Consider the following 25,350-nt stretch of genomic DNA (forward strand, 5'->3'; position numbering starts at 1 on the left):
TGCAGGCTCTGGGGGAACAAACCCAGGCTTGTACAGCAGGCATCTTCGCTCACTAAGTCATCTCACCGGCCCTAGAACAGCGGTTCTAACTGAGATTGATGTCTGCCTTTCAAGCATCATTGGCAGTGTCTGCAGACATCTTGGGTGTGACTGTAACAGGGGAGGAAGGCCCTCACCAAGTTCTAGTGGACAGAGAGGCTCAGAATATGTTAAAAAACCTTATAGAAAGGATACAGTCTAAAGTAGGCAACCGTGTAGGAGGGAGAGTTACCTGGCTCAAGATACCAATAGTGCCATGGTTGGGAAACCTGCCTCTGCTGGTGAAGAATGAGGGTGGTGTGTGTTGGACGGGAAAAGCCTCAGGCCAAGTGGGATGCCCTGAAGCCTTTTAGCAGACTTCTCTTTGACTCCCTGCAAGTAAAATCACATCATCTCTTTCTGCCTTCATTTCCTGATTTGTACAATGAGGAGATTGGCCTCTCCCATTCTGAAACACTCCGTGGTTCACTGTCCCACCATATGGAAGTGTTATAATAACTTATTGATTTAAAGCAATAAGAAGATTGGAGAGGTGGTTGAACAGTCAAGAGTGCATACTGCTCTTGCAGAGGACCTGAGTTCGCCTCCCAGCACCCACGTTACGCAGCTCAGGCACCCACCTATATGTGACACACATTCGCACAGACACATACCTATGCATAACTAAAATCAAAAATAAATCTTTAAAAAAGCAGTGATACTGGATGGGAGTGGTGCACACCTATAATCCCAGCACTTAGGGAGGAGGGAAAAGGGTGGGGGGGGGGCAGAGGCAGGTGGGTCTCTGAGTTCAAGGCCAACCTGGTCTACAGAGAAAGTTCCAGGACAGCCAGAGTCAGAAACCCTGACTCAAAAAACAAAGCACTGAGAGTTTTGAAAAGCAGATATAAGTTTGAGTATGTGAAAATAGGCTCTTTTTCCCTATCATACAGTAGAGTGGTGAGGTTCACATTGAGACTGCCTCCCTTCTCTTGCTTATGTGGCCTGCATCATTATTTGGGTCTTTGACCGGTGGTAAGATACCAAGGACACGGTGCCCATAGTGCCCCACAGTGGACGAGTCAGCACTTTAGGCATTTCTCCATAGCGGAGCACTGTGGCTAAGAGGCATACAGAAGTGCTCAGCATCATGAATTGTTAGGAACATGCAACTCAAAATCACAGACTATGACTTATTTCTGGATAACCAGAAAGGAAAGAAAATAACACAATAGCAAGTGCCAGTGTGGCTGTGCGGATCGGGACTACAGTGTGCATCAGTGGGATGAAATGTGTGTGGCTGCTGAGTGCTGGTGAGGCCACAAGGGAGCGGAACACTGGTGTGTGTTGGTGGGGTGAAAGCATGTCATGGTATAGGCCTTCCCTGAGAGCATTGAAAATAGGATTTTCATATTGTTCAGTAGTCCTACCCTGGATATGTACTCAGAAGAGTTGAAATCAGGATTATGGGAAAATAATATGCACAGCCACATTTATATAGCACTGTTCATGATAGCCAAGAGTCAGAAGCAACCCAGTAGGGTATGATTTGGATAAACAAAAATCAACATTTCCATACAGTGAAATATCGCATACCCTGCTAAAGGAAAGAAAGCATGACATATTTCTGAATAGTACTGATGAACTTGAAGACATTAGTGACATGAGCCAGTCACAAAACAAGTGAGCAAGACAGACTGGCTTCATAACATCTGAACAGACACAACACTACTGAGCTGCACATGTCACAGTGTGATAAATGTCATGTTGGGTACTTTGCACCATGATTAAGTGATGTTAAAATTAAAATCTAGGGCCAAGCATGGTAGTGTGTACCTTTAATCCTAGCACTTGGATTAAATATTATAAATTTGAAACAGAGTCTCACTCTGTATCCCTGATAGACATGTGGAACTCACCATGTAGACCAGCTGGCCTTGAACTCACCAATTCCCCTGCCTCTGCCTCTCAAGTGCTAGGATTAAAGGTATGCACTGCTATGCATGGCACTGGACTTTAACATATTATATATTTAATATATTATTAATATCTATTATATATAGAGAGAGCCTTTTATAGTCATGTGTTCTAAATACTTCAATTTATTTCCCCCCAGTTCTCTTCTTCATACCAGGATGGAGAATCAGAGAAACAGAGGTGGAGTCTCTGCAAAATTTGCACCCCCTGTGTATGAACCCTTTTTTCCACCTGGAGAAAACCGCGCCTTAATCATCACTGGCTCTTGGTTGGTGTGTATCGGGTAGTGCGTCTCCACCTGTCACTCGGACAAATTCATCGGGGCTGTTCTTGATGGCTTTGTACATTAACTGCCTGTCAATCTAAAAGTCTCTTGGCTTATAAAATCAAGTGTGACTTCTCTAAGTTGTGAGTCTTGATGTCAGAGGATATTTAAAAGGGATTGAGCAAAATGGTGAAATTGATTATCCTGGTATTTCAACAAGTGGGTAGTTTCCACTTGTTTAGGTTTATTGTAAGTCTTTTTTTATCGGAGCAATACAGTGTTATAACCCACGAACTTTCCTTCCTGGGACTCAAATCTTGGGAGTGTTACTCTTGGTGTAAAAAGCCAATGTAATGGGAGCTGCTTTCTCCCCCTCTGGCCTTCCAGAATGAGATCCTCCTAGAGAAAAAGACCAAGAGAAGTAAAATCCTGAAGCTGAAGTTCCCACGGACGGAGGAAGAGAGGCGCATGCGCAGCCAGAGCAGGCGGAGGCTGGAGGAGAAGAAAGAGCAGCGGCAGAAGAACTTCGTGGACCTGGCCTGTGAGTGCAGCGCCGTCATCTGCTGCCGCGTCACCCCCAAGCAGAAGGCCATGGTGGTGGACCTGGTGAAGAGGTACAAGAAGGCCATCACGCTGGCCATCGGAGACGGGGCCAACGACGTGAACATGATCAAAAGTGAGTTGCTCACGGGCGGCTGGCGACACCCACCTTGCTGGATGGACCCAGGTGGCAGAGGTGTGAAGGGGCTGTGTCTTCCGTTCCCACCCCTGAGGCCTCATGAAGTAGATGTCACTGAAGACATTTAGCCATGTTCTGCCTTGACCTTCCCTCAGGAAGCCCGCAGTATATCCAGCAGGGCTGGGACTTGCTGAATGCCAAGTAGGAGATGCACTGTCGCTGGGAGAAAAAAAATCATTGTTTCCTTTATCTGCAGTATGGCTGGTCCCTCCCCCACCCCCACCCCCCGCCCGCCCCTCAGGATGGTTCATCTCCCGTATTTTTAAGGGCTTAAAAAAAAAAACAAAAGCTTAATTTTAAAACTGTTTTTTCTATACTGATTAAAAACTTAGGTGCACTGCAAATAAAATTGATTTTTTTTCCTTAATGCGATTTAAAAACAAAACCCTTGATATGTAATTAATTCTGCTAGAGATTTTTGCTGTATTCAGCATGAACTGTTAGCTCTCTCTGGTATTTCTTTTGAGACTATGATTTCTTTCTTGCCTAAGCCATGAAGAAAACATCCTACCACAATCTCATGGTCTTGGTCTCGGCCTCCCTGGCAGACAGACCATGGTTTTTTTCTCCAGTTGGAGATGGGAGCTACTCACGGGGGGGGGGGGGGGGGGGCGGTGTTAGAGCACGCAGACCAAACCCCTGGTCCTCACCCCTGTGCCCCATCCCGGTTCCCTTTTCTCCCTGTCATACTAGGTAACTCAGGTCGATTATCTCCTAGTCAAAATATGTGGAACCAAAAGAGCTTCAGATTTTGGAGATGCTCTGTTTTTTTCTGGGCGGAGGGCGCGGGATTTCATGGGTTTGACTTTTTGGGTGCTGCTCAGATCTTTTCACACATTGGAGCATTTTTAGATTTTTGAATTACAGTGTCAGCTTTTAGTGTTACAGAAGCTGTCTGACCCGAGTATCACATCTCTCCTTCCCACCAAACTCCCACATCAGCCGGGGCTTCAGCTCGGGGCCGATTTCTTATCTCACACAAGAAAATTACCTTCTCTGTCCTCTCACTCTGTGATATGACCTTGTTGCAGTTAAGGTGAGTTATTGTATGACTACAAACACGCACGCACGCACGCACGCACGCACGCACGCACGCACGCACGCACGCACGACCTGTTGTGCTGGGGAATTTAAGTAGATCACGTAGAGCCAGATTTTAACTCAGCCCATTTCACGATTCACAAATCTATCTCCTTCTTTCCTCAGGGTCCTCTCTCCTTTCCTCCTTGGTCTGTGCTCAGAGTCTCCCAACACTGTCTTCCTCAGCGGGGGCCAGCTGTATGACGTATGTCTTCTTGCTTTTTCTCACTGGGCGTATCTGCGGCCACCGCCAGCTCATCCCCTCCGCGCTCTGCTCTGTGCCTGTCCCACCACACAGAAGCCACTGCCTGCCCTGAGTTAGGCCCCTCCCTCCCTCTGTGGCCAGCTCTGGATTACTGTCCCATTATGCACCCTTATATGACTGCAACTACCTGTATCAGAAGAGTAACTCAAACATGGTTTTATTCAGTTACAATGCAGACTTCTGGATGTCCTGGAAGGGAAGGCGCCTTAACAGACCCACCATGTTATTAAGTGATGGAGCTTTTAAAAGTTCCCTTCCTGGGTTTGCCTGTCTGTCTTCAAGAGAGCAAAGCAAGGGGATAGTGATAAGCCCCATGTGGGCCCATTTTAACATGTTAATTCATTTACTCTGTGTGTGTGTGTGTGTGTGTGTGCGTCTGTCTGTCTGTCTGTCTGTCTAAAACTTAAGGAGCCATCTACTTGGGATAAAAAAATATAGAAAACTGGGATCTACCTAGAAGTTGTCCAAATAATATCGGTGCCTGTTTCTATTTATAAAAGTCTTCTGCTGTATCAAGAATGATGCGCACAGAAAGACAAAAATCCCATGTTCTGCCTCATATCAGATTCTAGCTTATAATGCTTATATGTATGTGTGTAGGGCATGAGTGTAGGTTAGGTTATGGCACTAGAGAGGAGAGCATAAGAGGAGGAGGAGGAGGAGGAGGAGGAGGAGGAGGAGGAGGAAGAGGTCTTAAGAAAAGTGCAGGAGGGCAGTAGGACAAACGGGACATGTAAACAGAAGGTGAGGGCAGAGGGAAGACAGGTGCAGGGGTAGCGGAAAGAGAAGGGGCCAGAGGAGAACCAACAGAAGCATTAGTCTGTCTAAAATGTCGTAACAAAACCTAATGCTGTGTGTGCTAATCTGAAAAATAATCTGAAAAGAACACCTTACATTGGGAGAGCAAGACGGCTCAGCATGTAAGGGTGCCAAGCCTGATGACCTGCACTCAGTCTCTAGGGCCTATAGTTAAATGGTAGGACCCAGAAGGCTTTATGGTTCTAATTAGGTTTGAGGGATTATAAAGGTGTGTTTGCTAGTGGGATGTTAGGTTGAATTGGGAATTTCATGAGAATTTAGGTGCCTGTGTTTAGAATTATTTGTTAATAAAAAGGATATATTTATTCTTTGGCCATTTCATACATATATCCAAAGTATCTTGAGTGTATCTACCCACAACTCTCTAGTCTCCCTCTCCTTGGATACTTCCAATTCCTACCTTTCTTTAAAAAAAAAAAAAAAAGAATCCAAGGTCCAATTAGTGCTCCCCACATATGCTGGGTGTGGCACACTGACACTGGCAACCTACCAGTGGCCACACCCTTGAAGAAAAATTACTCCGCAACTCCCCTCAACCATCGACCAACTGGCAATAGCGCCTTGTGCAGCAGTGAGACCTCACCAGCCCCCGCCCCCCCCCCCATGCGCGCGCGCACACACACACCGAATGCTGGAATTACTGACTGCCTTGGCCTTGTACAGGCCTTATACAGGTAACCATGGCACCATGGCTACTGAGAGTCCATGAACATAACACACATGCCATTTTTTTTGCTCGTTTGGTTTGATTTGGTTTAGCTGGTTTTGGTTTTTTGAGACAGGGTTCAAGACTGCCCCTGCCCCGGAACTCGCTTTGTAGACCAGGCTGGCCTCGAACTTACAGAGATCCGACTACCTTTGCCTCTTGAATGCTGGGATTAGAGGTGTGCACCACCACCCCCGTCGAAATGTCATATCTTAAAAGCAATACTTCACAGAATTTCCTACCGGTCCCCCAGCGCTTATATTTTACCTGCCTCACCTTTTCAGTGTTTCCTGAGGGTGTCAATATAAGTCCTGCTCAGAGTTGAGCACGCAGCAGTTGCTTATTCTCAGCACTTTGACCAGTTATGAATCTCTGCACCAACAACTGCCCAGTGCAGAACTGAAACCCAAAATGTCTCTGACCAAGGTTCAGAGCAGCACTAATCTCTGAGAATAAACATAATTATTTAGAAGGCAATTTGACAACACGATCTTTCAGCAAAACAACAGTACTAGATTCTGTGTTTAGATTTTAGGGGAAAGCAATGTTGCCTTAGAGTTCGTCTGTCCTCCGGTACCCCTTGAGCTGTGTCAATGTTCCTTTTCATACACTGCTCGTGGAAAAGTCACAGGGCTGGAGACCAGAGCCTGGGACTGAGTGCCTCTGGCCTAGAGTGGCTCTTGGCAGCCCACTGGGAATCTCACCATTTCTCTCTGTTGCTTGTTCAGGGAAGGAAGAGGCCCGTGGTTTGGTAGGAAAGCAGTTTAGCAACCAGAACTGGTTATAAGCACTATTTGTGTGTTTTGAAGAGTCATAAATCACTAAGTGAGATCCAATTTATTCATCTGCCCCTCCTCCCCCCTCCTCTCCCCTCCTCTCCCCACCTCTCCCCCCCCACCCTCCCCACCCTCCCCACCCCACCCTCCCCACCCTCCCCACCCTCCCCACCCTCCCCACTCTCCCCACCCTCCCCACCCTCCCCACCCTCCCCACTCTCCCTTTTCCTCTTTGTTTCCTCCCTTACTCCCTGTCTTGCTTTCTTCTTTCCTCCCTCTTTCTTTCTTTCTCTTTCTTTCTTTCTTTCTTTCTTTCTTTCTTTCTTTCTTTCTTTCTTTTCTTCTGTTAGAGTTATAAAGTATAATTGAAAACACACAACCCCGGGCAATTTCCTATAGTCATGCTTTAAATTTTTCATACTTCCAGGCTCAAAACTGGGGCAGGATTTTCAGTTTCTCTCTATTTAGAAACTGTGGGATGTGAAGTCACTTCTTGGGGTGGGAGCGATGGTTGTTGGTGTTCTCCAACACAGTTTCTCTAAAAGACCTCACTGTCTTTGTTTATATTAATTTTTAAGGGCTGGAACAAAATTCTGGATTCTCTAACTTGAAAATATATTTAATAACTATTAGAAGGTTGAATGCAATTTTGGAAACCTTCTTGGCAGTGTGTGTGTGCATGTACATGTGCATGTGCATGTGTGCATCCATGTATCTTAAAGCCACAGTGGGCCTTTGAAAGTTGAAGAAAACATCAGTTAAAATTATTTTGATTAGGAATATTAGAAGATGAACAAAGCTGGCTTTAAAATTTTTTCATTAAAAAAAGATACAGAGGGATAGAGAATGTAGGTCTGTTTGTAGAGTCCTTGCCTATGATGCAGAAAGGCCTGGTGACACCCTTAGGACCACATAAAGGAGACACCTGTTCAGGAGATGGAGACAGAGAGATTGAGAGTTTAAGGCAATCCTTAGTTACACTGTGAGGCTCAAGCATGAACTGCATAAAAAAAATATCAAAATAAACTCAACTAAAAAATAAGACAAATACACAAACAAACAAACAAGCAAAAAATCAAAAAAACATATATAAAGATGTCTCACCCTGGCTAAGAAGTTAGGCTTCAGAAAGACACTGGATTCAGGACTTAAAATTGCTGGAGGAGTCCAGTGCCTGTCAGCCTGCCTGTCTGCTGTATTTCTTACTCTCTCAAAGACCTTCAGGGGAAAAAACAAAAACAAAAAACAAACAAAAAAACCCACCAATCCATTCTACACTAAGATAATTCACATGGCAAAATTCTAGACACTAAATTGTTAATCCCAGGATGCTAAAGTAGAAGATGGATTGGTCCAAGCCTGGTGTTTCTATCAGTTAGGGTTCAGTACAGGAAAGAGAACATATATATATATATATATATATATATATATATATATATATATATATATATATATATATATGTATATATATACATACACACACACACACACACACACACACACACACACACACACACACACACAGGGTATAGATGCCTTCAAAAGCTTTTAATGGACCAAAGAAACGCCTAGTCTGAGTAGAGCCTCTGGACCAGTCTCTACAGGAACCTCTGCCTTTTCGGCCGCTCTGAGGAGCTTCTCAGTTGAGAAGCCTTTGTGGTTGCCTATCAGTCTCTGCGGAGCTGCAAATGGATATGAACTCTGCTACCGAGATGTCAGAAAGGGAAGGAGGAAATGCTAGGTTCTGGGTCACCTCAGTTTCCCAGTCGTGAGTGGATCTAAACAATGGACCCCAGTCCCCATGAGACCGGCTGCAGCAGAGTCTGGGACAGTGTGTCTGTTTGCTTTCCTGCCATCTCTAAATACAAGAGAGCGAGAATGGAGGTTAACAGGGCTAGTTTCGCAGTATCTACCGATGTGCAGCTGACTTATCTGTGGCCAGTAAGGGTGCCTGGGCCTCACCCTGCGGATGGAATGGCTGATGCATTGGGCGGATAATCCAAATGGCATTCACCACCCACCCGAGACCTTCTGTGCCTGGTCTAGCATCCCTGTCCCTCTGACTTTGAGTTGGAATCAGGAGCTGGGGGTGGGGGCAGGTGTGTGTGTGTGTGTGTGTGTGTGTGTGTGTGTGTGTGTGTGTGTGTGTACAAGAGCTTTTGTTTTTGTTTCGCTCTGAAAAGCCTTAAGTCACCCCCATGTTTTGCCTTAAAAACAGTGTCTGACCCACCATTTTTTTTCCCTCTGCCCCATAGCTGCCCACATTGGTGTTGGAATAAGTGGACAAGAAGGAATGCAAGCTGTCATGTCCAGTGACTATTCTTTTGCTCAGTTCAGATATCTGCAGAGGTTGCTGCTGGTCCATGGCCGGTGGTCTTACATAAGGATGTGCAAGTTCCTACGCTACTTCTTTTACAAGAACTTTGCGTTTACTTTAGTTCATTTCTGGTACTCCTTCTTCAACGGCTACTCAGCACAGGTAACATAACATTCCTTTTAAAACTATTTTTTAAGTAGAATATTTACATAAATAAAATGCTAGTTCTTTTTGTAGTTGTTGTTGTTGTTGTTTCAACACAAGGTTTCTCTGTGTAGCCTTGGCTGTCTTGGACTCACTTTGTAGACCAGGCTGGCCTCGAACTCACGGAGATCCGCCTGCCTCTGCCTCCCAGAGTGCTAGGATTACAGGCATACGCCACCTCGCCTGGCAACAAGACATTTTATTAATTGATTGATTAGTTGTGTGTGTGTGTTTGTGTGTGTGTGTTTGTGTGCGTGTGTGTTTGTGTTTGTGTTGGGGACAGTGCCCATGTGCCATAGTGCACAAGTAGAGGTCAGAAACAACTCCGGGGAGTCAGTTATCTTCCGTCTTTAGCTGGGCTCCAGGGATTAACCTTTGACTGCTAAGCCACCTTGACAGCCCTCCTGAACCAGGTTTATTTCAGAATTCTTTCTTAAGTATTTCAGAATGTTTTTAATGTTCTAATTCAGTTTCAGAATTCTAACTCATTGGCAAGGAAGTACAAAAATGATGAACATGGCTGGAGAGGTGCCTCAAGATTAAGGGTATAGGGCTGGAGAGATGGCTCAGAGGTTAAGAGCACTGCCTGCTCTTCCAAAGGTCCCGAGTTCAATTCCCAGCAACCACATGCTGGCTCATGACCATCTGTAATTAGACCTGGTGCCTTCTTGTGGCAGGCAAGTGCACATGTGGGCAAAATACTGTATAAATAATAAATAAATCTTTTAAAAAAGATTAAAGAGTATATACCATTCTTGTAGAGGAGCTGAATTTGGTTCCCAATCCACATGTCAGGTGGTTCACACTACCCAGAGGATCCAAAGCCCTCCTCTGGCATCTGCGGACACCTACACTCATGTGCACATACCCATACACAGATGCACACACACACACACACATCACTAATTTAAAAATACAACGTCTTTTTTTTTTCTTTAACTCAACACTGATATTTCTTTAGTATTATCAGTCAGAATAGAATCTTCTAACAAAACCTTGTAGTGTTCCCACACACACATATAAGGAGACCAGCGGTGGGGTTTGTTGCTATGGAAAAGTCCGTAGCATATCCCACAGCATAGACAAACGTCTATTTTGTTGGGGGTAGCTGAGGGCTGTTTTCTCTTCATGATAGGCCCCAACTTGGCAGGAGATAGTCTTGTGTAGGTAAAAAAAGGAGACCTATAATCTGTGTTTGTGCATGACACGGAGTCTCTGTCTTTGTCCCCTGTTTGCAGACGGCGTACGAGGACTGGTTTATCACCCTGTACAATGTGCTGTACTCCAGTTTGCCCGTGCTCCTCATGGGGCTGCTTGACCAGGTAGGAGCTGTGGGCCGGGCCGCTCTGGAAAGACCCATCCACGGCCAGGGAGATTTCAGAAAACACATCAATGCATTCTTCTGGCTTTGCTCATCCTGGGTAAACACTCGTACACCTGGCAAGGAACAATAGCTGCTCTATGCTCTGTTACTAAAAGAGTTTCTGTCGCTCATGCGAGAGTGCTCACGTGCTCCTTCCAGACATCTGTTCAGACACCTGAGAATCCGGCATGGTTTATAACAACAACTTATATAAAAAGTGAACCTTAACACTTTCCAAAGTTTATGCATTTAATTCCGCAATCACATTTCACCTGGCAAGTGATTCTTTAGAAAGGGATAATTAATGATAAATAAATGGAGATAATTAAGGATTGACTTATCAACTTCCATGTGAGTATTCTCCCCTCTAGACTTGTAATAATACCAATCTATTTTCCCGGGAGTTTAAAAATACTCTGCACGTAGTTTTGACATTACTAATCGATTGCCTTTGCTGGCACAGTGATAAATCCCCCATAGCCACTCTCTGCAAATATTGAATAGCGGTGAGCTAGAGCTGTGTGATTCACCTCTGTGGACAAAAAATACTGATGAGGCTTCCTGCTTGCCTTCCTGAAACAAACATAAGCTGCAGCTGGTTGTGAGATCCAAGATGCAAATTGTGTTGTACCTATGTCTTCAGCCTGATAATCCATCATTCTAATTTTGTTTTCGCCCTAAGGATGTGAGTGACAAACTGAGCCTCCGATTCCCTGGGTTGTATGTAGTGGGACAGAGAGACTTGCTGTTCAACTACAGGAGATTCTTTGTCAGTTTGCTGCATGGGGTCTTGACATCGATGGTCCTCTTCTTCATTCCGCTTGGCGCTTATCTACAGACAGTAGGACAGGACGGAGAGGCACCTTCAGACTACCAGTCCTTTGCTGTCACAGTGGCCTCAGCTCTAGTCATAACAGTTAATTTCCAGGTATGTGGTTTTCCCCCTTACCGTATTCTGTATCTGTTGGTACCTGTATTTGTTAGTATGCCCACCCTGTAGTCAGAGCCTCTGTCACTTTATAAAATAAGAATGTTTTTCCACCCCTCATTTCAGCATATTTCCTCTTTGTTGCTTGAGCCAAGGATGGTTTGGTTTCTGGTTGTTTACTGTTCAAACCAAATCATACCCAAATTGCTAAATACATTTTGAGGGTTCCTGGATCCTTTCTTTTCCTCCCAAGTTCCCCAGATGAGCATTCTGTTCCCTGGTTTTCTATAGATCGGCCTGGACACTTCTTACTGGACCTTTGTGAACGCCTTTTCCATTTTTGGAAGCATTGCGGTATACTTCGGCATCATGTTTGATTTCCACAGTGCGGGGATTCATGTTCTCTTCCCATCCGCATTCCAGTTCACAGGTTGGTACTTGTCAGGTTCCAGAAGCAAGTATAGGTCAAGTCGTAAGGCTACACTCTAACGTCACTGCTGGGTAAGTACAGCAATACATAAGGCATCCGTCTTTGATAGGAAAAGTTAATGTTCTAACAGGAATTGAGTGGCAGTGGCTGTTGGAAAGGGCCTAAGCAAGTTAAAGTCATATTAAGACACAGCTGTGCATCTGTTAAGTTAGATAGCTTGAGCCAGCAAGATGAACCAGCAGGGAAATAACTGCTTGCCAGTGTGTGGGTTCGCATGGTGGCAGGAGAGAATGAACTTCCAAAGCAAATTGTCCTCTGACCGCCGCCTGCAAATGTGTTCACACATATGCCCATACGCGTGCTCACATATACAGTGACACACACAGGGTCACTTCACAGTGACACACACACACAGTCACAGACATGTTCATACATATGCTGACAAACACACACTCACACACATGCTCACACACACTCACACATATGCTGACACATGCTGACACATTCACACACACGATCACACACACCCTCACATGCATGTTCACATACACATGCACACATACACACACACACACAAAAACCATAAAAATCAGTTAAGCTTTAAAAAAAAAAGTTTTAAAAACAGTGCTGAAGAGATAGCTTGGTGGTTAAGAGTACATACTCTTGCAGAGAATCCAAGATCAGTTCCTAGCACCCCATACTGGGTGGCTCCCAATTGCCTATAAGTTCAGTTCCAAGACACCCATGTCCTCTTCTGGCCTCTGCAGGCAACACATATACATGCACAAAAATTTTTTTTTTTACCTTTTATATTTTATTCACATTACATCCTGATTGTTACCCCCTCAATTGTATCCTCCCGTTCCCACCCTCCCTCCCTCTTCTCCCCTATTCCCCTCCCAAGTGCTTTGACAGGAGGAGGCCCCTCCTCCTTTATCACCTGACCCCAGCCTATCAGGTCTCATTAGGATAGTCCGCATCCTCTTCCTCTGTGGCCCCACAAGGCCCGCCCTCCAAGGGGAAGTGATCAAACAGAGGGCACCAGAGTCCCTGTCAGAGATAGTTCCTGCTCCCCTTACTAGGGGGTCCGCATGGAGAATGAGCTGTGCATCGGCTCCGTCTGAACAGAGGTCTAGGTTCTCTGCACGCATTGTCCTTGGTTGGTGCATCCGTTTGTGCAGGCTTTGATGGGCTCCTTGTGGAGCTCCTGTCCCCTCTGGGTCCTTCTATCTCCCTACTCTTCCATAAGCCTCTCAGTGCTCTGCTCAGAGTTTGGTTGTGAGTTACACACACAATTCTACGTCCAGATGTAGATGGCCAACAAAAAATGAACTTAAAGGCATTTTTTGGAGTTTCTTTGTATCACAATGCATTGTCGTGGCTTTTTGCTTATTTGTTTCTTACAGGTCCTTGTTTCTAGTTTTGTGTTTTCATGAAATCTCTGTGTGTGTGAACATGTGTATCTCCGCATCTATATGTGTTTCTTCTGCTTTTTTTTGTGTGTGTGTGTGTGGCTCTTTTTTTTTTTTCCTGTTTGTTTTGTCCTATTCTGGATTGTTTTTGTTTTTTTGTTTTATTATTTTTAGATGCCTGTTTGTATTAATGAGAGAGGGGAAAAAAAGGTGTGGATTTGGGTGAGTGGAGAAGAGGATCGGGGAGGAGTTCGGGGAGGGGAAATCTTGATCATAATGTATAAAATAAATCTATTTACAATTATTAAAAATTAAATTCAAGCTGTATTCAACAAAAATAAACAAAGCATAATTTAAAAAATAATAAACAAAACCCCAAAGATTAAGTTGCTGGGAATAGTGGCACGTGCATGTAGTCCAAGCACATGAGGACAGAATAAGAATTTCTCCAAGTTCAGGGTTGGCCTGGTCTATGTAGTGAGCTCTTGGCCAGCTGGCCTAGACAGCAAGGCTTTACCTTTAAAAAAAAAAAAGAGGTAAAAGGAGAAAGAGGTGGCAATTAAATAAAGCCTTTCCTTCTCTCCCAGAATTCCTAATGTTGATAGTTATAACAAATATAGCACCTCTATATTGCCAGAAGAATTGTAATGTTTAATCTTTCCAAAACACTATCTGAAAATGCACAATGAACTACAAAACTCTACATTCATTTTCACCAGGTATTTCTACCTTAAAGTTCCTTGTACAAAAGCTGCATCACCATGACCTATTTCCACCACCTTTCTTTAAAAATAATTAAAACTGTTAAAGACTTAAGGATAGTAAATTAACCAAATGACAAAATACTAATACATCAGAAACCTAGATCTCAAAAGTTGGGTCCATCTTTGGAAATATGTATATAGAACAACAGGTCAATGAACAATACACAAAAGCCATGGGACCAATGGTTGTAACTGTGTAAGACACATGGCTTAAGCTGCCAAGGTTGGACTGGAGAGATGGCTCAGCAGTGAGGAGCACCTGCTATTCTTCCAGAGGACCTGGGCTTGCCCTGGCAGCTCACAACCATCTGCAACTCCAGTTCCAGAGAATCCAATGCCCTCTTCTGGCTTCCAGAGGCCCTAGGCATGCACACGGTGCACATGTACACAGGCAAGCAAAACACCCATAGATTTTTAAATTAAAAAAAAAAAAGTTTTAAAAGAGCCAGAGGTCAAGGAAGAGACCAGTGCTTTCTGCATCTAACAGACTATTGTCCTCAGTAATTCAGAGTAGCTTGCATTGCCATGATCAAGCCAGTCAGTAGTTCAGCCCTCAGCCTCTGACTAAGGGGTGACAGTCGATGGCTTCTGAGCAAGGAGAGACAGATTTCTTTAAGAATGTCACTCCTGGTTGATCTGCCATGTTCTAGTAAACGTCCTACTCTTGAGTGTATGGGTAGCACAAAGCAGACTTAATGCATTGTGTGTGTGTGTGTGTGTGAGAGAGAGAGAGAGAGAGAGAGAGAGAGAGAGAGAGAGAGAGAGAGAGAGAGAGAGAGAGAGAGAGAAAGAGAGCAAACAGCCAGGCGCAGTGGTACACACCTGTAATCCAGCACTCAAGGAGGCAGAGGCAGGTGGATCTCTGTGAGTTCGAGGCCAGCCTGGTCTACAGAGTGAGTCCAGGACAGCCAGGGCTGTTACACAGAGAAACCCTGTCTCGAAAAACAAACAAACAAACTGAACCCAAAAAATAAATGAGAAAGAAAGAAAATTTTTAAAAAAGAGTAAGAAGTTAGGAGGGTTGATCTGGCATTTAATCAAAATACATTGTATGAAATTCTCAAACTACTAACAAAACATATATTTAAAACATATGGTAAATTGAAAAACAATAGAATCTAACTGATGTAAATATTACAAATATAAAAATAAAAATAAACATGAGCTGGACTTTGTGAGATTCTCAAATAGTTTTGATTTACTATGAAATAAAAATTCTGCATAACTTTCCTTTTGAATAGAAGATTGGGACTTTATGACCCATTGCTAGGTCATAAAAGATTGTTGCCATGGTAACCCTTTTAAATTTCTGGATGGCGCTAGTTTTTATGATCTTTAGGTTTTTTCTTACTCTTTTAATGCTTACTTAGAATATCCCTATATGAAGTGTTTTTTAATCTAATTTATATTTAGTAGTATAGAAACAAAGACTCTCTCTCTCTCTCTCTCTCTCTCTCTCTCTCTCTCTCTCTCTTTGTGTGTGTGTGTGTGTGTGTGTGTGTGTGTGTGTAGATATGAGTAAAGCTTTAAAAACCAGGAAGGAGAATATGAATAAAAATAGATGGCAAAGGAAGATGGAATATGGGCAAAACAATACATGGGACATGAAAGAGTAAAAGACACAGAGGGGAGAAGAGGCTCTAGTGTGAGACTAAGAACACTAGCCCAACAGAGATGTCCCTGAAAGTCTTCACTTAGCGAGAGATGGGGATAGATACTGAGACTTCCTATTGGGACTCTAGGTGAGAGAGGTAAGGAAGACTGGGGAAATAGAAGGATCCAGAGGGTCCTAGAAACCTAAAAGAAGACCACTAAGGCTGGTGGATCTGGACCCAGGCGGGTCTGCTCAAACTACTGTACCAACCAAGGACAATGCATGCAGTAAACCCGAACCCCTATCCAGATCTAGCCAATGGACAGCACATTCTCCATGATTGTGTGGAGAAGAGGGACTGCCTCTGACATGAACTCTGGTGCCCCATATTTGACCACTTCCCCTGGTGGGGAGACCTGGTGACACTTAGAAGAAGGGTAAGTGGGCTACCAGGAAGAGATAGCCTGATAAGCTGTGATCTTGTGGTGGGGGTTGGGGTCCCCTTCTGTTGTGGACCTAGGGGAGGGGAGCGGGGTGAGGGAGGGAGAGAGAGAGGGGGTACAGGTGGCATACACCTTTAATCCCAGCACTCGGGACTCAGAGACAAGCAGATTGCTTTGAGTTTGAGGCCATCTTGGTCTACAAAGCAAGTTTTTTTGTTTGGTTGGTTGGTTTGTTGGTTGGTTTTTTTGTTGTTGGTTTGGTTTGGTTTTGGTTTTGGTTTTTCGAGACAGGGTTTCTCTGTATACCCTTGGTGGTTCTGGACTTGCTTTGTAGACCAGGCTGTCTGGCTGCTTTTGGCTTTTAAAATATGCATTCCTGCTGGGCAGTGGCAACCACCTTTAATCCCAGCACTAGGGAGGCCAAGGCAGGGGGATCTCTGTGAGTTCGAGGCCAGGCTGGTCTACCTACAGACCAAGTTCCAGAACAGCCAGGGCTACACACACACACACACACACACACACACACACACACACACACACACAGAGAGAGAGAGAGAGAGAGAGAGAGAGAGAGAGAGAGAGAGAGAGAGAGAGACATACCCTATCTCAAAATACAAAAACAGAAAAATGTCCATTTCTGGAGCAATCTGAGGAGGTAAATCTTGTTATAAAATGTTGCCTAAGAATGTCTGCGCCGGCTACCAAGAAGAGACTTGATACCCTATGAGCATATACAGGGGGAGGAGGTCCCCCTCAGTCACAGTCATAGGGGAGAGGAGTAAGGGGAACATGGGAGGGAGGGAGGAATGGGAGGATACAAGGGATGGGATAACAATTGAGATGTAATATGAATAAATTAATAAAATATATTTTTTTTAAAAAAAGAATATCTGCACCAGTGTATGGAAGGCAAGCTGTGCCCTTAGGGTCAAAGTGCCTCCGTGAGCCACTGTCCTCTTCTTCCCAGGTACTGCTTCCAACGCCCTGAGACAGCCGTACATCTGGTTGACCATCATCCTGACAGTTGCCGTGTGCTTATTGCCTGTTGTTGCCATCCGGTTCTTGTCAATGACCATTTGGCCATCAGAAAGTGATAAGGTACAAAAAGATAAAGACCTATCCTCCTCCTACTTGAGTGGCCCTTCCAGGAATCAAGGCATTTCCCAATACTGCCTTTCCTGCTAAGAGTTCATAGAAAGGCTGATAAGAATTGAGTTATTATTTCTCTTTAATCCCATCATGAAGGATTGTGGGCCTTGGTACACTTGTCCATACAGAACGGCATGCTTTGTGCCTTCAGTTTCACAGTCGCAAATGGGTTGGGCTTTTTCTCCCCTCATTATTTAAAGCAAAATATTATCCCCTAGAATACAATCAATGTCTCAAAAGTAACATGTCATCTTCCCATGCATAATGATTAGAGGACTTCAGGCCTGGTTGTTGAGCAGCTTAGCAGTGCTTTTCTTCCCGTCACTCTTCTGATGGGAATGCCTTCATCATTAGTTTCATCTCGTGCTAGAAGATGGCCACAGCAGTTCCCAGTGTCACGTCTGACAGAGGAAAAGGGGAGACTCCCATCCTTTCCCTCGGCACCCTGGGAACTTTTAACACACACTTTTCTCGGGTCTCATCTGTCAGAATTAGGTTGCATACTTTGTTGAACTAATATCCAGAAAGGAAAAATCCCCACATCTCATGAAGGATGTTACTATGGGGGAGGAGGGAGGGGAGGATTACCTACCTGTATAAATCAGCCTCCTATAGAAAGGCGAGAGTGGGTGTGAGGTAAGCAACCTTCAGTGCCTAGGAGAGCACTGTGACAGATGACAGTGTTTGGTAAACCAGAGATCGGGCCTTAGTTCCTAAAGTGATTTGCAGTGTGAGCTCCGAGGACTTGAGTTTGGGTTCTGGCACACACATAAACAACTTCACCTGGCACTCTGCACCTGGGGAGGCGGAGACAGGAGGATTCCTGTGGCTTGCTGGCCCGGCCAGTGTAGCTGAAGCCATGAGGCCTAGAATTGGGGGTCCATGAGAAATCCTGTCCAAAACTTAAGGTGGAAGTGATTGAGGAAGACACCAGGCACCCGTCTCTATCCTCCGCAGCCATGTCTACACACATGCACAACCACTTGCACGTACGAACACAGACACAGACAGACCGCTGTAACATGCTGTAACCTGTAGAGGTTTTGTCAACACATACCAGTCTGCCCTGGGATTTACAGAATATGTTAGCTTAGCATCCTATCTGCTTTCTATTGCTCTGGTAAACCCCATGACCAAAGGCAAGGCTGGGAAGCAAGGGTTTGTTTCATCGTACGACTCCCAGGCCACTGAGGGAAGCCAAAGCAGATGCTCAAGCAGGAACCTGGAGTCGGAAACTAAAACCCAAACTGGAAAGGGTGCTGCTCACTGGCTTGCTCTCCATGGCTTGCTCAGCCTGCTTTCTCACACTAACTGGGGCCGTATGCTCAGGGTGGAGCCCTCATCCTGGGCTGGGCCCTCCCGTATTAACCGTTAATCAAGAAAATGCCCCCGTAGATTGACCTAAGATGGAGACATCTTAATTAACATTTCTTCTCAAATGACTCAAGTTTGTGTCAAGATGGCAGAAAATAACCACTACACTTACAAAAAGCACCGTACTTGGTTTTCCTGGAACTTGCCCTATAGACCAGGCTGACCTCTCAAGATACCTCCACGTTTTGAGCATAGGGGGTTTAATTTCCAAACCGCCGTGCCTGGCCATAGTTTTCCAAAATCTATCTGCAAGATGGTGTAAACAGTCCCCAACCTCCTGGACCCTCCACATCCAGGTAGTCTACAAAGTGGGGACATTTACACACATGCCTAGGAGTGCATAGCTTCTCAGTCAGGGCCTAGCTTCTGTCCAGTTCCTATTGGCCAGGCGTCCTTGGCATCTAAAACCTGTCTTTTCGTGGTTTCCTTTATCCAGATCCAGAAGCACCGGAAGCGATTGAAGGCTGAAGAGCAGTGGAAACGGCGGCAGAGCGTGTTCAGGAGGGGAGCATCTTCCAGGCGCTCAGCCTATGCCTTCTCTCACCAGAGGGGCTATGCGGACCTCATCTCCTCTGGCCGTAGCATCCGCAAGAAGCGCTCACCCCTGGATGCGATCATCGCAGATGGCACAGCTGAGTACCGACGCACAGTGGAGAGCTGAAAAGCTCTGTTCCGCAGAGAGACCCAAGTGCTGGGGAAATGCTTTTTTTTTTTTTTTTAAAGGAAAGACTCAGGACTTCTTCTTTTTTTTTTTTTTTTTAAACAAAAAGACAAACTAAATTTGTCACAGTGATACCAAGGACCATTATAATAAGCTTCGAGGGTTATGCTGTTAAAGCAATAGCAAAGCCAAGAGACCAACTGCTTCTTATTCAGCTGTTTGTGTCTGCTGAGATTCAAAGGGAATTTTTTTTTTAAATCCAGGCCCAAAGCAGAATCTAGAAAAGTCTCCATTTCAACTCAAAGGATGCTAGTTCACTATAAAATTACAATTACACTGATCTGTCTGTGGCCTTAAGCATGGATTTCTCGGATGCACTCCCCCTGCTGTCACCTTGTTAAAAAAAAAATCTCTTTTTAATTTGTGAGTGTAGTGACAAGAGATGCGTAATGTTTATCACCTGACACAGTGGTTTAGTGACTTTTTCGGAGCTGGTGACCAGCTGCCTGTTTCTTTATACCAATTTATGAAATTTGAAACAAGTTTCCTTGATTGAATGATTAAGTGCAACGTTTCCTTCTGGTTTCGATTTACTACCAGGTTAAATAATGCATTACATGGTTTTACTACTTCATATTTTAGCACCTTTCCTCCCCACCTTAATTTTCCAAAAAAAAATGATTTTGAAAAGCTGAGGATGTTATCAACTAATATTAAGTAAGTTCCATTTAGATAAGAGAAACAAATTGTGGCGTTTGTTGCACAGAAAAGGATTGTGGATAACAATAATGGAATGAAAGGGTTTTGAATGTTTCCAGAACAACGTGATAACTGTTTTGAAGAGATGGACAAACCCTACTGTCAATATTCTATAGTATGCACATGTAGGGGAAAACCCCATGACGGGCTACTTTGTGGCTTGGGGGTAGAGCTAGGGCCTTAGGTCCCATTTCAGTACAAAAAAAAAAAAAAGAGAGAGACATCACATGGTGTCCCGTAAATATGCACAATTATGGGTCACTTAAAATTAACTAGGAAAGAACAGGACGACGATGCCTACTGAACTGTTCCTTGTGGTTCCCTTTGGAAGACAACACTACTTAGCTCCTCTGAATCCCTGGATGCACTGGGGGGCGGGGGCAGGGGAGGCAGGAGTCATGACTAGTAAGTTATAGGACTGTTGCTACTACTACCCAGAACGGGTAAGCACAATAGATACAAAGTCTACGAGGTGTATCAGCCAACGATAACTATGAATGTAGCCCAATACAAAAATCGTAAAGGTTCCTTAAAGCATTATGAGATTGTACCCATGCTTGTGAAATGATTGATTCCGTTGCTTAGTTCTAGAGTGTGAGCTTTGCACAGTTTGTCACAATGTCAGAAGCTTGCACGTAGCTGGTAGGGAGTCTTTGGGGGAACTTTCCCCTGTGTTTCCTGAAAGCGGAAGAGAGGTCTCCTGTTCAGTACAGATAAGTTTAAACAAACCAAAAGCCCAGAGGGCATCGGTGATACTTTTTGGGATATTTGCAGAGTTGTCTGTTGAAAAGTAACTGTGTACCCCTTCCTACAAAGTATTTTATAGGACTATTTAAGGAGCCTTGCTCTGGCATCTGCCTTATGTCTAAGACATTATTGTGTAAAAAAAAATTAGGTGATTAAGGAAAATATCCTTGAAAAGGTAACTTATTTGTTTTCCATGGACTCTTCCCATTTCGTATCTTTCACAAAACAGTTTCCCTAGCCTAGTGAATAGGTAGGTGGGTTGCAGTGGGTAACTTTTTCCCCTCGTTAAATGTTCATAACAGTCTGTGAATTCCCAAGAAAAAATCATGTGAATAGTTCATCTTCTATACACAGGGCAGGAAAAATTTAATTGTAATTTTATAATGCATTGTCTAGGTATGAGGAAAGAATGTATGCCTAGCCTATGGAGGTAAATTTCTGAAAGTTTACAACTTTACCTTGTAAATAAGAAGAATTGTATGTTTTTCTTTTTTTTTACGGAAAATTCAGCTTGTGTAATTTTGTCAGTTTCAGGTTTCACTTTCATTTATTTTTGAATGGTGGGAAAGGTTGACAATGCAAATGTGTCAAAGACTTACACTGTTGGGTGCAATATTAATAATTTTAAAATGCAAATCATAAATTATTTCTATATGCTGTAAATCTGAGATTTAATGTATATTTTTGTTTAAAAAATAAATGCTTTAGTAAAATATTTGGAAAGTATACTTGTGTGTGTGTATATATATATATATATATATATATATATATATATATATATATTCATATATGTATTTTGTGGTTACTTCTTTGCAGTGCTGGGAGCTGAACCCATGGTCTCGTGTACGCCAGGCAAATGCTCTCCAATGAGCTGTACTTTCCACTTGTAAAATATTTTTCTAAGTTGGGTGGTTGGTGAGGTGTGTGTGTGTGTGTGTGTGTGTGTGTGTGTGTGTGTGTATTTGTGTTGTGTGCATGCCTGTGTGTATGTATGTATGTAAAAGGTGTCAGGTTCTTTTTCAGCTGGAGTTACAGATGCTGTAGGTGCTGGTACTTAATTCAGGACCTCTGGATGAACAGCAAGTACTCTTAACCACTGAGCCATCTCTTTTTGGGTTTTGTTATTTATTTATTTATTTATTTATTTATTTATTTATTTTGAGATAGGGTTTCTCTGTGTAGCCTTAGCTGTTCTGGACTCACTCTGTAGATGAGGCTGTCCTCGAACTCATAGAGAGCTGCCTGCCTCTGCCTCCCCAAGTGCTGAGGTTACAAGCATGCGCCACTATGCCCAGCTGACCGAACTAAGTTTTGTTTATCGCCTTTGTAATACGGGCTCTCCTATAGCGTAGGCTGCTGGAACTCCTTGTTTAGTCAAGGAAGAAGGAATGGCTTTGATGGTGAGACGGAGTGCTGCAGACCTCTCTCCCGGAGAGTAAGAGAAGTGAGCAGAGAGTCTGGAAATACATGCGGAATAGCTGGCAGAAACGTGGGCAAGTGGGAAGGAGTGATGAAGCTAGCGGGGCGGAGTCCATGTTTGAGGGTTAGGTGGTATGGCCTGGGTATAGTGCAAGGAGTGGGCCCTTTAGACGTAAAGGATGGTGTGCCTCATCCTCGCCAGCAAAGCGTGGTCATGCCATCAAGGGCATCCCCCAAGTGAGGACTTCTTTGGGAGGCATGATTAGCAGTAAGTGATGAGAGGGTGTTGTCAGGCTGTGGGTGTGTGGGGAGGGAAGAGGAGCAGGTATTAGTTTCCTCAGTAGACAAAGTGTGAGACAATCTTTGAGCAGCCTGTGAGAAACTAAGTCCTGCAAAGTACCACCCGTGTCAGACTTGGTTTCAGGATATTTTTAACCCAACAGCACCACCTAGAGGTGTAGGCTTCAAACTTTTCCAAACATACTTTATTTGAGGTTTTTTTTAATGCTTATTCCTCCCTTCCAGCCCACCTACCCTAGATAGCAGAGAAAATAGGTTAATGGGAATAGGAGAAGTAGACCTTTTTGTACTCAGTTCATGGGAACAATTCCCCTGGCATAGTCAGCAGGATTTCAGCAGACCAGCAATTCAGCCAAAGTTGCTGCTGGAACCTGGAACAGCAGCCGGAACCCAGAGTCCCAAAGGGTTCTCTGGCAGGGTCTCTCTAGGAGCGTCTCAAAGTGGAGTGATGAACAGCTAAACAATACCAAGACATATATATATATATATCCTCCTCTCAGAGTCTGTACCAAGATGTGTTTCAGCTGACAAAAACTAAGCCCCCTCACAAGGTGGTTTGTCTTCTAGTGGGTAAACATCACCTGATCTCTCACAAATCTGTTCTCCATGCCACACTTGGGATCAAAACAAAAACATATGTACATCCACTACATAGAGGTACCCAGTCACGTTCTTTAGCAGATGCTGCTTGGGAGTGGCGTCTGACGGAGATGAAATCTATAACAAAATGTAACCTGATGGAATCCAATTTCAAGAGGCACTGCCTTCCTGTGATAGGAATGAAGCTCAGGAAAACTGCAAAATGTCTTCCAAAACTCCTGTCAGGATCTGCTAGCATGTTATGGCTGCAATAAATTTTTGGTACAATGATAAAACAAAAAGGTCTGTCAAGATGTTGAAGTAAATTTCTGGGGCAATTGGAGGTTAAGATACCTAAAACAGAGCACTGAAGAAATAATTTCCTAGGGAGCTAGAGCGATGGCTGCTCTTCCAGGGACCCAGGTTCGATTCCCAGCAACCACATAGCAGCTCACAGCCATATGTAACTCCAACTCTAGGAGATCCAAAGCCCTCTTCTGGCTTCCACAGGCACCAGGCATGCAAGTGGCACATAGACAAACCTGCAAGCAAAACATTCATACTCATAAAAATACTTTTTTTCAAGACAGGGTTTCTCCATGTAGCCCTAGCTGTACTGGACTCACTCTGTACACCAGGCTGGCCTCAAACTCACGGAGTGTTGGGATTACAGGCATGCATCACAGTGCCCAGCTATAAAAATACTTTGGAAAGAAAAAGAAAACAATCTTCTAGAGCTCTATCTCCAAGTATCTGTGTAGGTGTTTGATAAGATGCTCAAGGTCTTTAGCCACCAGGAAAGTGAAAACCAAAATGAAGCCAAGCATGACTCTGCAAAATGATCATTTTCAGCATCATGGTCAACCTGAGGCCAACATGAACTAGGGAGATCCTACCTCAAGTAAACCAATAATCAAAATAAACTCCTGCAAAATAATATAATGGTTTATTTATACCCATTTTCTCTCCCAAAAATAACAAAGAAACCTATTGCATTTAATAAGCTTTAAAGCACTAGAGCTGGGCAGATATTAATCTATTCTAACCCCCTGTTACTTGCCATCTTGGTCTCACCTTAGCTGTCTCTGCTCCATCTTTGTCCTCATGGCAAATCCCTCATGGGAACTTCCTCCTTTCCCTACCACCTTCAACTCCTGTTCCTCTGGTCCCTACCTGAGATTTCCTCACTGGAATTGGAAGTCCCGCCTCCTTTCCTCTCTTACCCAGCTATAGGCTGATCAGCTTCTTTATTAGCCAATCAGAGATGATGGAGAACAATTTTTACACAACATTGAGACAAGAGATCTTTTTTTATAGAAATGGCAATGCCCATGTCTGGACTAAACCCAGATCTCGGGACACAGAAATCAGCATCTGAATACACAGTGCACAGGACCATAACTCCAACAAAATCCCACTTCATACTCAACACCATAGTCATGATGCTAAGAGTCAGTGTAGAAACTGGAATCCCCATCCTTCTGGGGACCTGGGAAGTCATAGCATCACTGGGGAAGACAGTTTGGCTTTGATTCAGCAAGTCCGTTCTGAGATACATACTTGACAGTATCAGAGACATGAACTCGAGCAAACACAAGCTAGTGGCCCAAAGGCAGAAACAACCCAGACAGTGCATCAACATGTGGATGAGTCAACAGATACGGTGTGTATACAATGGAATACAATTTGGCCACAAAAAGAATGAAAAACTGATCCATGCTACAGCATGAGCGAAACTTGATACACCTTAAATGGAGGAAACTACTGGTGGGCAGGGGTGGAAGGGGGAGAGCAGAGAACACCACATGTGTGTATGTGAGAGGGGAGGTCAGCAAGGGTTTTTTTTTTTTTTTTTTTGCAAGTAATGGTTTTGTTCTTTAAAAGTTTGTACATGTATACAATGTATTTTGATGACCATATCCATTTGTCACTATTGCTCTCTGACTCCCCTTAGGGCTCCCATTCCATCTCACTCCCAGATTCATGTCTTTGTTGTTGTCGTTGTTGTTATCAATAACTCCCCAAGTCAAGTTACTGCTTCCCATATACCACATAGTACATGGGAATGCACCTGGCCAACTACTGGGCATGAGCAGCGTGCAGCAAATCCCCAAAGAAGCAAGACTATCTGTCCAGCAGCAGCCTTCACTTGCCAATAAGGGCAGGGTCCTGGGGGGGGGGGTGTCTTTCCCCATCTGTGGTGGAAATTTGACTGGCTTGACCGCCTGCAGGCAACCACAGCTGCTGTGAGAAACAGAAAAC

The 25,350-nt window shown here is 44.1% G+C and overlaps 1 protein-coding gene across 2 annotated transcripts in view; it reads left to right on the forward strand.

The window, feature by feature from the left end:
* ATP8B1 (ATPase phospholipid transporting 8B1) overlaps positions 1 to 19,375 on the forward strand; it is a 126,016-nt gene extending 106,641 nt beyond the window's left edge. For both annotated transcript variants that reach the window (XM_084778004.1, XM_084778005.1), the window contains exons 21-28: positions 2,135 to 2,267; positions 2,648 to 2,936; positions 8,901 to 9,124; positions 10,405 to 10,488; positions 11,212 to 11,457; positions 11,749 to 11,887; positions 17,068 to 17,198; positions 19,060 to 19,375. In XM_084778004.1, coding sequence (XP_084634130.1) covers positions 2,135 to 2,267; positions 2,648 to 2,936; positions 8,901 to 9,124; positions 10,405 to 10,488; positions 11,212 to 11,457; positions 11,749 to 11,887; positions 17,068 to 17,198; positions 19,060 to 19,284 — 1,471 coding nt within the window. In that variant the 3' untranslated portion in view covers positions 19,285 to 19,375. The remainder of the gene's footprint in view (positions 1 to 2,134; positions 2,268 to 2,647; positions 2,937 to 8,900; positions 9,125 to 10,404; positions 10,489 to 11,211; positions 11,458 to 11,748; positions 11,888 to 17,067; positions 17,199 to 19,059) is intronic.
* The last annotated feature ends 5,975 nt before the right edge of the window (positions 19,376 to 25,350 follow it).

Source organism: Acomys minous (assembly GCF_964271855.1).
Source record: "Acomys minous genome assembly, chromosome: 4".
NCBI classification, from domain to species: domain Eukaryota; kingdom Metazoa; phylum Chordata; class Mammalia; order Rodentia; family Muridae; genus Acomys; species Acomys minous.